This window comes from Protopterus annectens, chromosome 13.part0 (assembly GCF_019279795.1).
Source record: "Protopterus annectens isolate FY-2018-M chromosome 13.part0, PAN1.0, whole genome shotgun sequence".
NCBI classification, from domain to species: Eukaryota; Metazoa; Chordata; order Ceratodontiformes; family Protopteridae; genus Protopterus; species Protopterus annectens.
This window is the reverse complement of record NC_056747.1, coordinates 797,548,952-797,563,064: the sequence shown is the minus strand read 5'-3', so window position 1 is coordinate 797,563,064 and position 14,113 is coordinate 797,548,952. Positions and strand designations below refer to the sequence as shown.

General features: G+C 37.0%; 1 protein-coding gene across 3 annotated transcripts in view; it reads right to left on the bottom strand.

The window, feature by feature from the left end:
• The window catches only part of TRPV2 (transient receptor potential cation channel subfamily V member 2), a 1,022,245-nt gene that overhangs the window by 267,135 nt on the left and 740,997 nt on the right, over window positions 1-14,113 (bottom strand). For all 3 annotated transcript variants that reach the window (XM_044054526.1, XM_044054527.1, XM_044054525.1), the window contains exons 9-10: window positions 7,428-7,523; window positions 4,021-4,091 (exon numbers count right to left, since the gene is read on the bottom strand). In XM_044054526.1, coding sequence (XP_043910461.1) covers window positions 4,021-4,091; window positions 7,428-7,523 — 167 coding nt within the window. The remainder of the gene's footprint in view (window positions 1-4,020; window positions 4,092-7,427; window positions 7,524-14,113) is intronic.

Sequence of the window (14,113 nt, the reverse complement as noted above, 5' to 3'; positions counted from 1 at the left end):
TATGTGTGTGTGTGTGTGTGTGTGTGTGTGTGTGTGTGTGTGTGTGTGTGTGTGTGTGTATGGATCCACTTTAGAATTTCGAAATATCATAATCCCAACGTTCTAAATACCGATGCTCCGAACCTCGGAATTGTGAAATCTTGAAACCTGTAAGTGGAGATTGCCATACAGTGCGGAAGGGGAATATTACCATTCTCTTCAGTGTAGTGTGATCTCGGAGTTAGTATATTTAAGTTGCAAGGGGTGTGGGGTGGTGCAGGGGGGCTTGCCCCCCTGCAAAATCGTCTTTTTTTTTGTAAATATTTTTATTCATTTCCAAAAACAAGAAAACATGAATGCAGATTATTTATGACAGTGAAGTATTTACAAATTATTTAAAAAGGTTGGCTAAAACCTCTAAACAGATATCAAACATTAAAATCAAAATAAAGTATTTATAAGGGTGTCTATTGTTGGCATATAATTGACTTTCTATACAATTGTTTCCTGATTATAATCTACTACAGTCATTACTCTCCAGTATTTCAGTTACTTTTTGCCATGTTATATATAATGATGTAGTTCTTTCAGTTCTTCCTTTAATAGTGTTCATTTCCAATTGCGATACTGCTGACACCATATTCATGAATTGCTTAAAAGTTGGAGAAGCTTTGGATTTCCAGTTTGATGTAATGTTCTTCCTTGCAATGGCTAGGACTGTCCACAAGATTACATATTTTGTTCTTGGTACACAGTCAGGTACAGGTGCATTAAACAAAATAATAGATTTGGAAATCTGGAATTTGTCATTGAATACCATTTGCAGAAAATAATTTATTTTATCCCAATATGGTTTAATTACATGGCATTCGTAGAACATATGTTGCCAGTCTGCTTTTATTGATAAATCACATCTCCAGCAGCCAATACTTTTCTTAAACATAAGTTCCATTTTATGAGGGGTTACGTAAGATCTGTGTATGAATTGCCACGTAAAGGGTCTCCAATGTAATGAAAGTGATGTCTGCTTTGGAGAGAGAAGAATTAATTTTTTGTCTCTGTCATTTGGCACATGTCCATTAATTGATCTATAATAATTCCATATTTTGTCATTATTATAGGTTTTTATTTTTTGTTTGTTTTATAAATAGATGATAAGTATCCCTTTCCAGTAATGGGTTGATTCATTAGTAATATTATATGTTCTATAATATTAGAAACATTCTGTCTTATTGATGGTTGCATTGTTTCTTGTTTGCTTAATATATACTGTCTTAATTATTGTACATGTAGCCATGAACTATTTGCCATATTTAATTTCCTTTTAATTTGGTCTATTGTCAGAAGTTTTCCAGAGTTTACCAATTGATGCCAATATATTAATCCCTTTTCTTTAAGCATGTTGACTACTTCTATATCAAATGTTATTATATTACCTTGTCTGTATGCTACTGGATATAATACAAATGACCATGCTTTATTATCAGGATTGCTATTAATAAGATTTTGGAAATTTTTTAATGTATAAGTAATGTATTTGGAACTTATATTTTTATGCTTATGTATCATCATATATTCCTTCATCAGCCATAGAAAATTGTTTGGTATGAAATCGGTATACTTATTTGCTACTACAAATCCTGATTTTAACCAGATTCTCTCATGAACTAGCTTCCATTTTGATGTATATTTTGTATTTAGCCATAATGATATTGTTTTAATAACAGATGAATGCAAGTATACTTCTATGTCTGGTAAACCTATGCCACTCATATCCCAATCATCTAGATGATATTTCATAGCTATCCTTGTTTTTTTTGGATACCATAGGAATCTTACCATCAAATCATTTAATTGTTTTAGGTGCGATTTAGCTGGTGGCAAAGAACAAGCTTGTATAACATAAAGAATTTTTGGAAATATGATCATTTTAATTATATAGAGCCTTTCTTCCATTGAAAAGAAGGACTTATTCCATCTTTGTAGTAGATTTTTAATATTATTTAAGATCTCTTTATAATTTGCTTCAATTGTAGTATCTAGGTTGTTAGTTATTATAATTCCCAAGTATTTAATTGTATTATCGGCAGGGATATATTTATGATATTTTTTTATTTAGATCTTTTTTATTAGTATTTATAAGCAATACATTTGTTTTGTTCTCATTAAATTTAAGACTCAAAAAGTTTTGAAAGTTTTGAATTGAGTCCCATAATGCTTTTAAAGAGCTATTATTATTCTTTAAGGTAATTAAAATATCATCAGCAAAAAGTTGAATTTTAAGCTCTAGGCTGTTGTCTAATTGTATTCCTTCAATATTTTTATCCATACGTATATTATTTGCTAAGGGTTCAATGACTAGTGCAAACAATAACAGAGAAAGAGGGCAGCCTTGTTTTGTGCCCTTTGTTATTTTAATAGATTTAGACAGACAAGATCCCAGTTTTATATAAGCCAATGATTTTTCATATAATGATTTTATTAACAAGGTGAAGTTGTTTGAGAAGCCATATTCTTCTAAAACTAACCATAAATAATCCCAGTTCACTGAATCAAATGCGCTATTTATGTCTAAACTAACATTAATTTTGTTTTTTGTGACATTTATATAATCAATTAAGGAAAGAATTCTTTCGATGTTGTCATAAGTGTTCCTATCTTTTATAAAACCTGTTTGATCCTCCTCTATCAAAAATGGTAGTAATTGTTTTATTCTAGCAGCATGTATTGCCATAAAAATGTTATAATCTATATTAAGAAGTGAAATGGGTCTGTATGATGAACATTCACTGGGATCTTTACTTTGTTTCAGAAATGGTGATATTAATGTGTACTTCCAAGAAGGAGGGATGTCTTTACCATTTTTAACTGATGTAAAGACATTCAATAACAACAGCAAAGCCTCATTAGATAGTAATTTAAACATTTCTGGGGTGATCAAAATCGTCTTTTTTGATGTATTGATTTTTTTTTTTTTAATTTTGAGATTTCACAGCCTCGATATTCTGAGTGTTGGTATTTTGAATGCTGGGACTGTGAATGTTTGAAATTCCATAGTGAACCCATATACATGCATAGGTCTACTTCAGTAGAACGAAATACCACTTACCCGACTTTCAAAACACAGAGATGAAAAACCTGAAACTCCACAAGACTGACCACTCGGAACAACAACAGATCACTATGAGTAAGTAACTCTGGCCCAACCCTGCAAACACACTAACACCAAAGCAAAGAAAACCCACCCATGTTTGGGGCTGCACCTCCCACCCCCCCAACTAAATATACCAACTCCGAGATCGCACTGCCACAGAGTTAGGGGGCAAAGGTCAACATGCTGGCCAAGTGGTTACTTACTCGTAGTGATCTGTTGGTGTGCCGAGTGGTTGGTCTTGTGGAGTTTCGGGTTTTTCATCTCAGTGTTTTGAAAGTTGGGTAAGTGGGATTTCAGTCTACTGAAGTAGACCCATATACATGTGTATTTTATATATATATATATATATATATATATATATATATATATATATATATATGTGTATATATATATATATGTGTACATATACATATATTACCCAACTTTCAAAACACACACACACACACACACACACACACACGCACACACACACACACATATATATATATATATATATATATATATATATATATCTTGATATGTGTCACTAAAGACAAGTGAACTGGGATGAAATAATTGAGATAAAAGCCCCACTGCCATCTTTATATCTAAAGTTTACTGCATGACTTGAGCCAGTTCCCTGAAGGACATGTACTTAGTCACACAGGAATTGACAAGAGACACAGAGGTAAATTGAATTTAAGGGAACAATAAAAGAATAGGCTTGATCAGAGGTACATTTTGGGATCGGAGCATAAAACTAGATGTACTTGTTTTTGAGGGAAGAATATTTAAAATATAATAAAAACATGGAAATATCTGTAATTAACTAATTAAAACCAGCAAGCTTAATCCCGATAATGAAGACAAAATAATGTGAAACTCAAATAATGGAATAAAAAACTTACAAAAGAACTTCAAAGAAGCTGTCAATAAGTATTGTCTTCAGTCTTGGACGCCTCTGAATGCAGTACTGAATCTAAAAAACAATGGCATTGCAAAAATGAAATGTCAAAATGTACAAATATTACACAGACAAATATACTATAAATGCAGAGAAAGTCCCCTTAAACAACGACTGATATCAGAAGTGAGGACATACTGTAGAAGGCATACATATTGTAAGATGCCTTACTGAATTACAGATGGTAGCTTTTAGTTTTGAACCTCATGATGGAATTATCATGGTTCAGATGGTGGCAGTCAAAAAGTCATCAATGAGAAAGCAGCAAACCCAGGTAAACAGTTTCTGCAGTCAAGCCACCATGTATCTTATGTGTGTGCATGCATTTATATGCATATAAATACATATATATGTATATAAAAAAGACACATATACATACTCTGAATTAGTGTATCTGTCATAAATATACACATCTATATATATATATATATATATATATATATATATATATATATATATATTATACACAGACATACATACACTAATTCAGAGATAACATATCCACAGGGAAAGTGCATTTATTACTGTGTGGTCTCACCTTGCTATCACACAGATGGCCTTCTGATCACTGGCGTTTTGTCTCCTACCATTTGTGACAAGACTTTTCCATTCCCAAACACACAAACACAATCCACATCCAAGTCTTCCCTATTAGTACTTAATCCTCTCCTCTACTTTTTCTTGTTTAAAAGGATAATGGGAGCTGTAACAGTCTCCATTATTTGTTAGTTTTTGTTGCCCTGTAACAAGATTGTAGTTCTTTTGAATTAGATTATGTTTGTATGCCATATTTGGTTTCAGATAAAAACATAATGTTGATGCACTCTGGAAACTTTTTGACTTGCCATAATATATAGTAGTATCAGTGGCAGAGCAAGCTGTCACAATTTTTATGTTGAAAGTTCAGAAGACTGTAGGTTCTGTTCCCTTGCCAACAAACTCTGTTTATATAACTAACACCATGGTGGTTTATGAAGAGAGTCATTTGGTCTTGAAATGGCATTTCTCAGATAAGGCATTAAATGAAATCTGTTTGATTTAGGTGTTCATGTGAACGTTAAGTTTCCCACAGCAGTCTTCACTGTAAAGAGGGGCATATGTGTCATAGTACTCTGGTCCAGTTTCCCCAAAGTATTCTAAAGACTAGGCCTGGCTTTCCTTTGAAAGGGTCAGTGGCTCAGTGGGCTCTATCCAGTTGACAAATGCAGTAAAAATAAATTAATTCACAACCTGAGCTGGTTTATGTCCATAACTATGAAGAACACAGATCAGTTTATTGAGCATATATCGGGAGCAAAACAGTTTACTTAAACCTAGCTACAGCAAATCACAAGTCACAAAAATGCAGGTTTGGATACATAAACCATGGAATACCAGGTAAGCGAAAGGAATAGATTTGGTTTTGATGTGTAAATGTGTTGGATGTCATGAGTGAAAGTGGTGATGGATATATTACTAGAGAATGAAGTACTGTGGAAGAAGTGTGCTTGAACTGTTCTTTGTATTACGAAGTGAGATCTCACTTTGGAGGAGTGTTTGTTTATTTCTCTGTTCCTCATGATCTGCGACACGGTAATCACAGAGCAGATAATACATGACTGGGGCTGAGAGCACTGCCCACAAAATACTTACTGTGTGGCATGTCTTTTTCATGTTAGTGGAGTATTTAAGGGAGATGTCTGATGTGTTTTTCTGGATGTGATACTTTGTGAGTGCTTTTATTTGTAGTGTTTAGAAAGAGAAATTGTGTACTTTAATTATGATAATCTTTAGTGAGGTGTACTCATAAATAACTGTACTGTGATTAAATGAATTATCCCTAATCTATTTAAGCTACGTATATATTATATGCTGATAAATAATGAATTTAAACTAATGGATCTGTGTGACAAAACGCATCTGTAGAGTGCTGGTGTCTTCCAGAAGCTTAGCTAGGGTGGGGTGAAAGGGGCAGCCACCCTAAGTGAAATAGGTCAGGGGTTTGTGATTGTCAGATGTCCAGTCAGTGGTAGAACAATACTGGCATTCAGTTTCTGAATGATGTTATCGCATTTGCAGTCATGGCTGAAACACTATTACACTATTATTTTAGTGCTCCGTGTATGTAGCATGTAACAAGCTGCTTGTTACATTTATAGCTAATAGTTTGCTACAATTATTTAGAAAAAAGAATATTTTGTAAGCATGGAGGACTTTTTAACTCCTCAACATGAAGGAGAAAACAGCTATTTTTTTAGAATTGATGGGGGGGGGGGCAAGATCTGGGAGCTTCAGCTGACACCACAAAATCTAAGTACGGCTCTGATATCTTCAAAGATGAGGACTTTATAAAGAATGTCTGGGCAGGAGGCACCTAGGAGTTGCTCATTCAGAGAACAGCAGCTAATGGGGGCATTACTGTATGGGTGGCCATGGAGTAACAGGCCTAACCCACAGCACACAGCAAAGTCCAGATGATAAAGGTTTATAGGGGCAGCAGAGAAAATGTACTCCCTGAATATCTTCAGTGGCGGTCTTTATGAATGTTACTCCTTACTGGCTAGCTACATAACACCATCTGCATGTTACTTGATCACAATTCCAAGATGTTGCCTGTGAAAGCTTGCTTCACCTCTTCCTTTGGAGGAGCTGTCACCTGGCTAGAAATTAAACTACTACAAACAACAAGAGCAAATGTGAATCAGCTGTGACTGAGCGAGTCTATGTCAAACATTCGAACTATACAAAGTTGGAATGTTAAGATACAGATGAAAGCTGATCGAATTACAACAATTCCAATACATAAAACTTCAAATCATACAGCTTGAAAGATCCCCCCCCCACCGCTAACTATATAGACCATCTCCAAGATCACACTACAGTAGGGAAAGGGCAAATTCCCTAACCACTACTGTACTGCGTTCTCGTGTAGCTAAACAAGGGGTGTCATTTGAAAAGTTTGTTTTCAAACACTGTAGCTGATAATTCAATTACTTGAAGTCCTTGAACTCTTGATAGTGTTTGTGTTTGAATGGAACCTGACTGCAAATAGCAAAAGCAAGTGTGAAGAGTAGGAGGGCAGTGATGGAAAAGCCCTTAAAAAAGTGAGACTTATTACAGTACTGCATCTGATCAAAAAGCTTATTCTATGCATTTGCTCCACTCTAAAAACAAACACTTAATACTATTATCACAAAGTAGGTTAAAATCTCATCACCTTCAATTACATGGTATGTAACCATGATCAGGAAATTTAATTTTTCATTCCTTCCAAAATATACTTGGAAATTAGCCGTAACACACATTGATTTTCTAGCTAAAACTGTAATGTACCAAAAGGGTATATTTGTTCAAAAACTATCAGATATTTACCCATCTGAGTAAGAAATACACTCCTCCTAGCATGGTAATTATTATTCCAAAAAGTCGAAGGTAACCTTCACCACTGCTGAAAAATGAGAAGGATGGCTGCAAAATGAAGAAAAACATTTAGTAGGACATTCTACACTCTGGAATACTAAAAAAGCTTTATTTCAAATTGCTTAAGTCTGAAAAGAAATGCCATTACAGGGTTATAGCTGATTTTGCATTTTCAAAGCAAAGTAAGAAGATGCCTTTTACTCCATTCACTGGTAACCACGAGGGAAGAAGACATGTAAAGATTTATGCAAGCATTTCTCCTCTTCTGCTCTGCCTTGTGAGTCTATCTACTCTTGATTGACTAATTCAGTCCCTTTGATAATGTGGCTGACAGTACCTCAGTATGGTACATTGTCAGATGTTTTTTTATTCAGGGGCAGAAGTATTCCCATGAATAAAATAGTGGCCAAGGTGGGGAGTGGGGAATTAGAATTTAGAGGCAAACAGGCATTCATACTGCAGCTAGGGAGATGAGTATGTCCTGCCCAATCCCTGCCCTCCCCTTAAGTATCTCTGCATTACTGATGCACACAGCTGGATGCAAGAAACACACTCTTATGCTTGCACTACCTCTACAAATATGTCTGCATTAGCTCCCCTAGGCATTCTGAAGGATCATGTGCCAGTAAGGAATGCCTCATCCTGGATAAATAAGGTGTTCTAAGACTACTCATTCGTTTCCCTCCTCGTCAGCATGTTATAGGTGTGTCTGTAGTAACCTGGTAACTGGCAAGGAGACATCAAGATCTTCCTCATGTATTAGGATAATTATCATTTCAGGAATTATAATTTACATAATATCAGAACCACTGATATAGTTATTTACTTCTTACTTATCATTCATTTATTATTTCAAACACACCTTAGAAAAGTAATGCTCATGCTCAAAGGCTCTACATATTCGAAAATATGAATAAACACTAATATAAATAATAGGATTTACATTACAAAAGTAATACAATAGTCCAAAATAGAGTATTGCCCAGCAGGTAAACAGGTCCCGTTGTAATAGACAAACAAAGCAGCAGAAGACAGCAGCGGTACACTGAAGCACGACTCGAGATACCATTCAATAAAAATCAAAACACATTTATTTCTAGGTGAACGCTTTCACCACATATCGTGGCTTCTTCAGACCATATACAAACAAAGACTCATAAAAGGCCAAACAGATTTATAAAAATCACCTCCCACTCAGTAAATTCAAACATTTCTTTCTCATATATAGCATCACAATAATAAAGAATTTTGCCATAGAACTAAGTCTTAAGAGCAATCGGGCACACATTTCACATATAAGTTTCAAGTCATACAGTTTCCTCACTTATAAAGACTTCATATAGCTGAAATAGGAATCAGGTTCATCACAAGGTGTAGTCCATATTCTATTTCATTATGGAAAGAATGTATGTAAAGTTCATTTAACATGATCCGTGCCTTTTTCAAGGGCCAGAAAACTGTTTTGTTTTGTTCTGGAATACAAATTCCTATTTCAGCTATGTGAAGTCTTTATTTTAAAAGGACTTTGATATAATAGCATAATTTGTATGAGTTGATTTAGAAAGCACAACAATATATTCAATCATGCTAGTTTATGGCAATATATAAGTAAGGAAACCGTATGACTTGAAACTTAAATGTGAAATGTGTGCCCGATTGTTCTTAAGACTTAGTTTTATGGCAAAATTCTTTATTATTGTGACACTATATATGAGAATGCAGTCTGATATTTTGACTGTTGTTGTTTTGAACTGTACTAGGCAACAATTAATGATGCTCCTTAATTAAGGGGCATTTAGGTTGCATAATGATTTGCTGAAATAAATGTTTGAATTTAATGAGTGGGAGGTGATTTATATAAATCTGTTTGGCCTTTTATGAGTCTTTGTTTGTATATGGTCTGAAGAAGCCATGATATATAGTGAAAGCGATCACCTAGAAATAAATGTGTTTTTTTATTTTTATTGAATGGTATTTCGAGTCCTGCTTCAGTGTACCGTTGCTGTCTTCTATTACAAAAGTAATGCCCTGCTTATAGATTATAGGTATAACAGCATTGCTTATGATTTAGAGATGGACCTTGTCATGTCTGATGTTACAGGCAGCTTTTTCTTAGGGTAGGATATTGTTGACATCTAGGCTCATAGGTTCATAGGTAGGTACTAGGCTATTGGCCCTAGGGCATAATTAAGCCTAGCCAAAAATGTTGTGCTATCGCCTCCCTCCCAAGTGGTTTAGTTACCTGCATCCCTGTCAAGCAGGGCCACAGAAGTGATTCCCAGGGTGAATTTCCTGTTTCCCATCCACTCATCAAGATTTCTCTTGAAGAGTGCCAACGAGGAGCTCTGCCTCACATATATGGGGACCTTATTCCAGAGCAAGGGGAGTCTCTGGGACACGAATCTGTCCCTCCAACACGTCTTGTTTATTGATGATGTCAGGTTTATGTCCCTTGAGCGTGTAGCTCTGGTGGATTGGGTTTTCCTTAGGTGGAGCATTTCTAGCAGTTCGGGGTTTAACATAGCCTTGTATGTCAGGCAGAGATCACCTCTGAGTAGCCGGTACGCGACCGAGTACAGTCTGAGTTTTTTTAGCCTCATGGTATAGGGCATCTGTTTAAGGCCCGTTATCCTCTTTGTGAGGTACTTTTGTGGCCTCTCAAGTTGTTGCAGATGTCTTGTTAGGTACACCCTGAACGGGGCATTATATTCAATAATGGATCTAATGAGTGATGCATAAAGGGGGACAATAACTTCCTTATTCCTAGATACAAACCCCTTTGTGATAAGGTAGGCCATGTAGAAGGATTTTCTAACCACTTTGGTAATATGGTTGTCGAAGGAGAGGTTGCTATCTACCTGAGTCCCTAGGTCTCTTATCACACTCTCTGTGATAAGTGGGCTGCCACCTATGTTGTAGTTCATAGGTTCTTGGTTTTTCTCAAAGGGGATAACAATGCACTTTTTGGCATTTAGTTTGAGGCCATGGTTTTGCCACTAGGTATCTGTATCCGTAAGACCCTTTTGAAGGATGTCTATGTCAGTAGGAGTCTTGATTATGGCACCCAGTTTGCAGTCATCTGTGAACTTTGTGAGTCATAGTCCCTCCGTGTTTGCTTGTACATCAGAGAAATAGATACCAAACAGGAGGGGTCCCAAGACTGAGCTCTGTGGTACACCACTAGTCACAGGTTTGGAGTCTGATCTAGCGTTTCAACCCATCTTGTAATGTAGGGGTTTATATTTAGGTTGGTGAGTTTGTCTATAATTCCCAAGTGGGGAATGGTCTTGAAGGCCTTTGCAAGATCAAGGTATGCTGTGTGAACCACCTTTCCCTCATCTATTGCTTTAGTGACCATTTCGTAGAAGTCAACCAGATTTAGGAGACATGACCTTCCCTTTATGAACCCAAACTGGATGGGGTCTAGGGTTTGTAGGTTACCAATGTCATTGTTTATGAGTTCCATGATGATGCGCTCCATGGCCTTGCAGACAAGACTCATCAGGCTGATGGGGCGGGTAATTCCCGGGGTCAGTGGTTGCACCTCCTTTATGGAGTGGGATGCCTGTTGCTGTGCGCCACTCTGTGAGCACATAGCCTGCGGTGAGGCTGTGGTTAAACATGGTATTAAGGAGAGGGGTTAATTCATTTTGGAGCTCACATAGCACGCAGCCTGGAATGCTGTCTGGTCCCATGGATGATGTGTTTCTTACCTTGGAGAGTGCTGTTTTCACCTGGATTTCTGTGATTTGAGACGTTTGTACAAACATACACAGGTGGGATGAAATCATCTGTGCACATCAGTATATACAGAGGATATTTTTGTTTTTGTCGTAGTGTCATACTACTGCAGTTTGTTCCACTGACCATTCACCCGCTGAACTGTTTCTGAACAGAATTTCTGAACAGACATGCACAGACCAAACTTGACCTGATTAAATTTGATACAGTTGTTGCAATCTGAAGAAAGCAATATTTGCAAAAATTCATTTATAACTAACATGTAATGAATAAATTTGTTCTTGCTTTTGATTCCATGTACATTCAAACTACTACTGCTAGAAGACCAAAGTTGATTCCCGGAGTTCGGATAGAATAGAATTCTTGCTACAGTATCTTATTACATGGGAAGAAAAGGCAATGAGATCCCCTTCCCTGTAACACCCCCCCTTCATACATTACCAGCCTTTTCTTAGCACCCTGGACTAAAGTACTACCACATTCCATTCTCTCCTTATATTATCCCCTATTTCTATTTCCTCGGCCATGTTGGCCACACCTTCCACTATTAGTGTTTCTAGCTTAGCCATCTTCCATCTTAGGCTTTTGGTACTTCTGGGCATCACCCTGACTCTATGCTACTCTTCCTATTCCTGCTTTTCTATAACCTTATCGTTTTCAGTCTTGTCTTCTTAGATGTTTCTGATCTTCTGCCATCCCCTGAAATTTTTAGTGCTGTTCTTCATATTATCTTCATCCTCAAAGACATTTCTTTGGGAAATTTCACCTGCATCTGATTATATATTCCCTTTGTGGCTCTCTCTCTTCTGTTTGATGTTTCCTTCCTCTTTCCCTAGCTTCTCTCCTGGTTGTTACACATTTCTTTGCTTCCCTTGCTACTTTTCTCCTTCCCATTCTGCCTTCCTGTTTCACCCTTATTGTCTTTTCCATTATTTATGACACTATTGCACTCCTACTAGCCTGCTGTACTTCTTATTTTGTGTGGTATTTTGATATCTTACTTATTTCCTGCCTCTACATCCGTGGTGGTGTAGCGGTAGCGTTGTTGCCTCACAGCAAGAGGTTCTCCCGTTCGATTCTCAGCTGGAGTGCGGGGTGTGCCTTCTGTGTGGAGTCTGCATGTCCTCCCTGCAGGTGGGTGGGCGTTCGAAAGACATGCGTAAATGGGCATGCCTTCGTTGAAGGTTGAATGTCGAGCTGGCACCTCGGCGTTTGTGAAAGTCTACTGCCAATCATTAGTGGACTGGAGCTCCACTGTGGCGACCCCTAACCAGGAAAAGCTGAAAGACAAACAACAACTTATTTCCTGCCTCTCTTTTGGCAGTGCTTTCCTTTTACAATATTGTTCTGCTGTCCCTGAACAATGTCGACATCCCTTCCCACTTCCCATGACATTGGCAATCAGTACAGTCAGCTACTCGTTTGAGACCTCTCTGGGTGGTTAAAAGTGATTGATGCTGACCTGATATTGCTATAACTCCTGGAAGCATATCTGGGTGACCTCCTTATACTTTCCTGGACCAAAAAGGGAAATGACCAGAGGAAACACTTCCACCCAAAGAAGAAGGAAATAAATCTGGCTTGTGGAGCTGCTTCAGTGATAGAGTGGGATGAAAGCATGACTACAAAGGTGGGTCACATACGCCATCATGGATGGAGGTGTTTTTAATCCTTTGAATTACAAGGAACCTGAGGCTCATGCCAAGACTGTTGGTAAAGGTGATTGAGCACTGACCATGTTTCTACTCTCCAAAGTTTAATAACCAGACCTGGCATAGGAAAGTGGGTCAGAAAAAGTGGAGCTACAATGCCATTGAACTGTTTCTCTCATACAGAGATGATGGCTTGGACTTCAGTCAGTTCAGAACTGATTAAAGGCAGAGACATAAGGGTAGTGCAGCCTATAAACTATAAGATGGAATCTCTGGTATTTACACAAGATTTAATTATTTATTGTGTTCCATGCACAGAGTCAGCGGCCATTTCACAGAGGGACCAAGATAAAACACTGTCAGAAACAGTGCTTAACATAATAACTAACAATTAAGTACATATAATTAAATGAATAGAACACAAGAATTACAGAAAATACTAATACAGTTGATTATAGCTGAAGCAGTGATTAACAATTATGTACAGAGAATAACATTTATAGAATACAATAATTACACGGGACTGAAGTACAAAAATTTAAATGACAGTATGAAATATATTTTACATGATCCTGAGTTTTCATAGAGGTCTCTGATAAGGATACCGCTATAGTGAGCAGAGGGCAGTGATGGGATTTGGCTAGGGGTTATGGCTAATAGGATAAAGATGCATCCTGTGCAGAGTTATTATAGATTTCAGGAACTGATACAAGCATGAACTATTATACTCAGATGGCAGCAGTTGCTAATGGTCTGAGTTTAACAGATGCCTGCATAATTGGTTGTAGAAAGCTAGGCTACCACTTACATCATATAGACTTATCATCTTTCAGTAAATATGATCTAGACTAATCTTAAAGGAGACACATAGTACAATTCCATTATTATTCATGCTTAGAAGCATATATGCCTTCATCTACTCCTTTATATTAAACAGAGGGGCTGAGTCAAGATGGGGCAGTAATCATTATACTCCTCCCTTTAGCACTACCAGCCGTAACTGAATACTTCCACCCTTCCACCTGATACCAGTAATCCTATGGGAAAAGAGAGACAGAGATAGGGGGAGAAGTGGGATAACAGGGGGGCTAGAAGTGCAGGGAGGACATGGGGAGGCTAAATATCCAGATTAAAAAAGCCAGAGACACCTGTTGATGGATCATCTAGGAGGAAATGAAGAAAAAGATTAAAAAAATATATACAGTGTCTTTACAAATTCAAGTAACCTGACTGGAAGATGAGCCA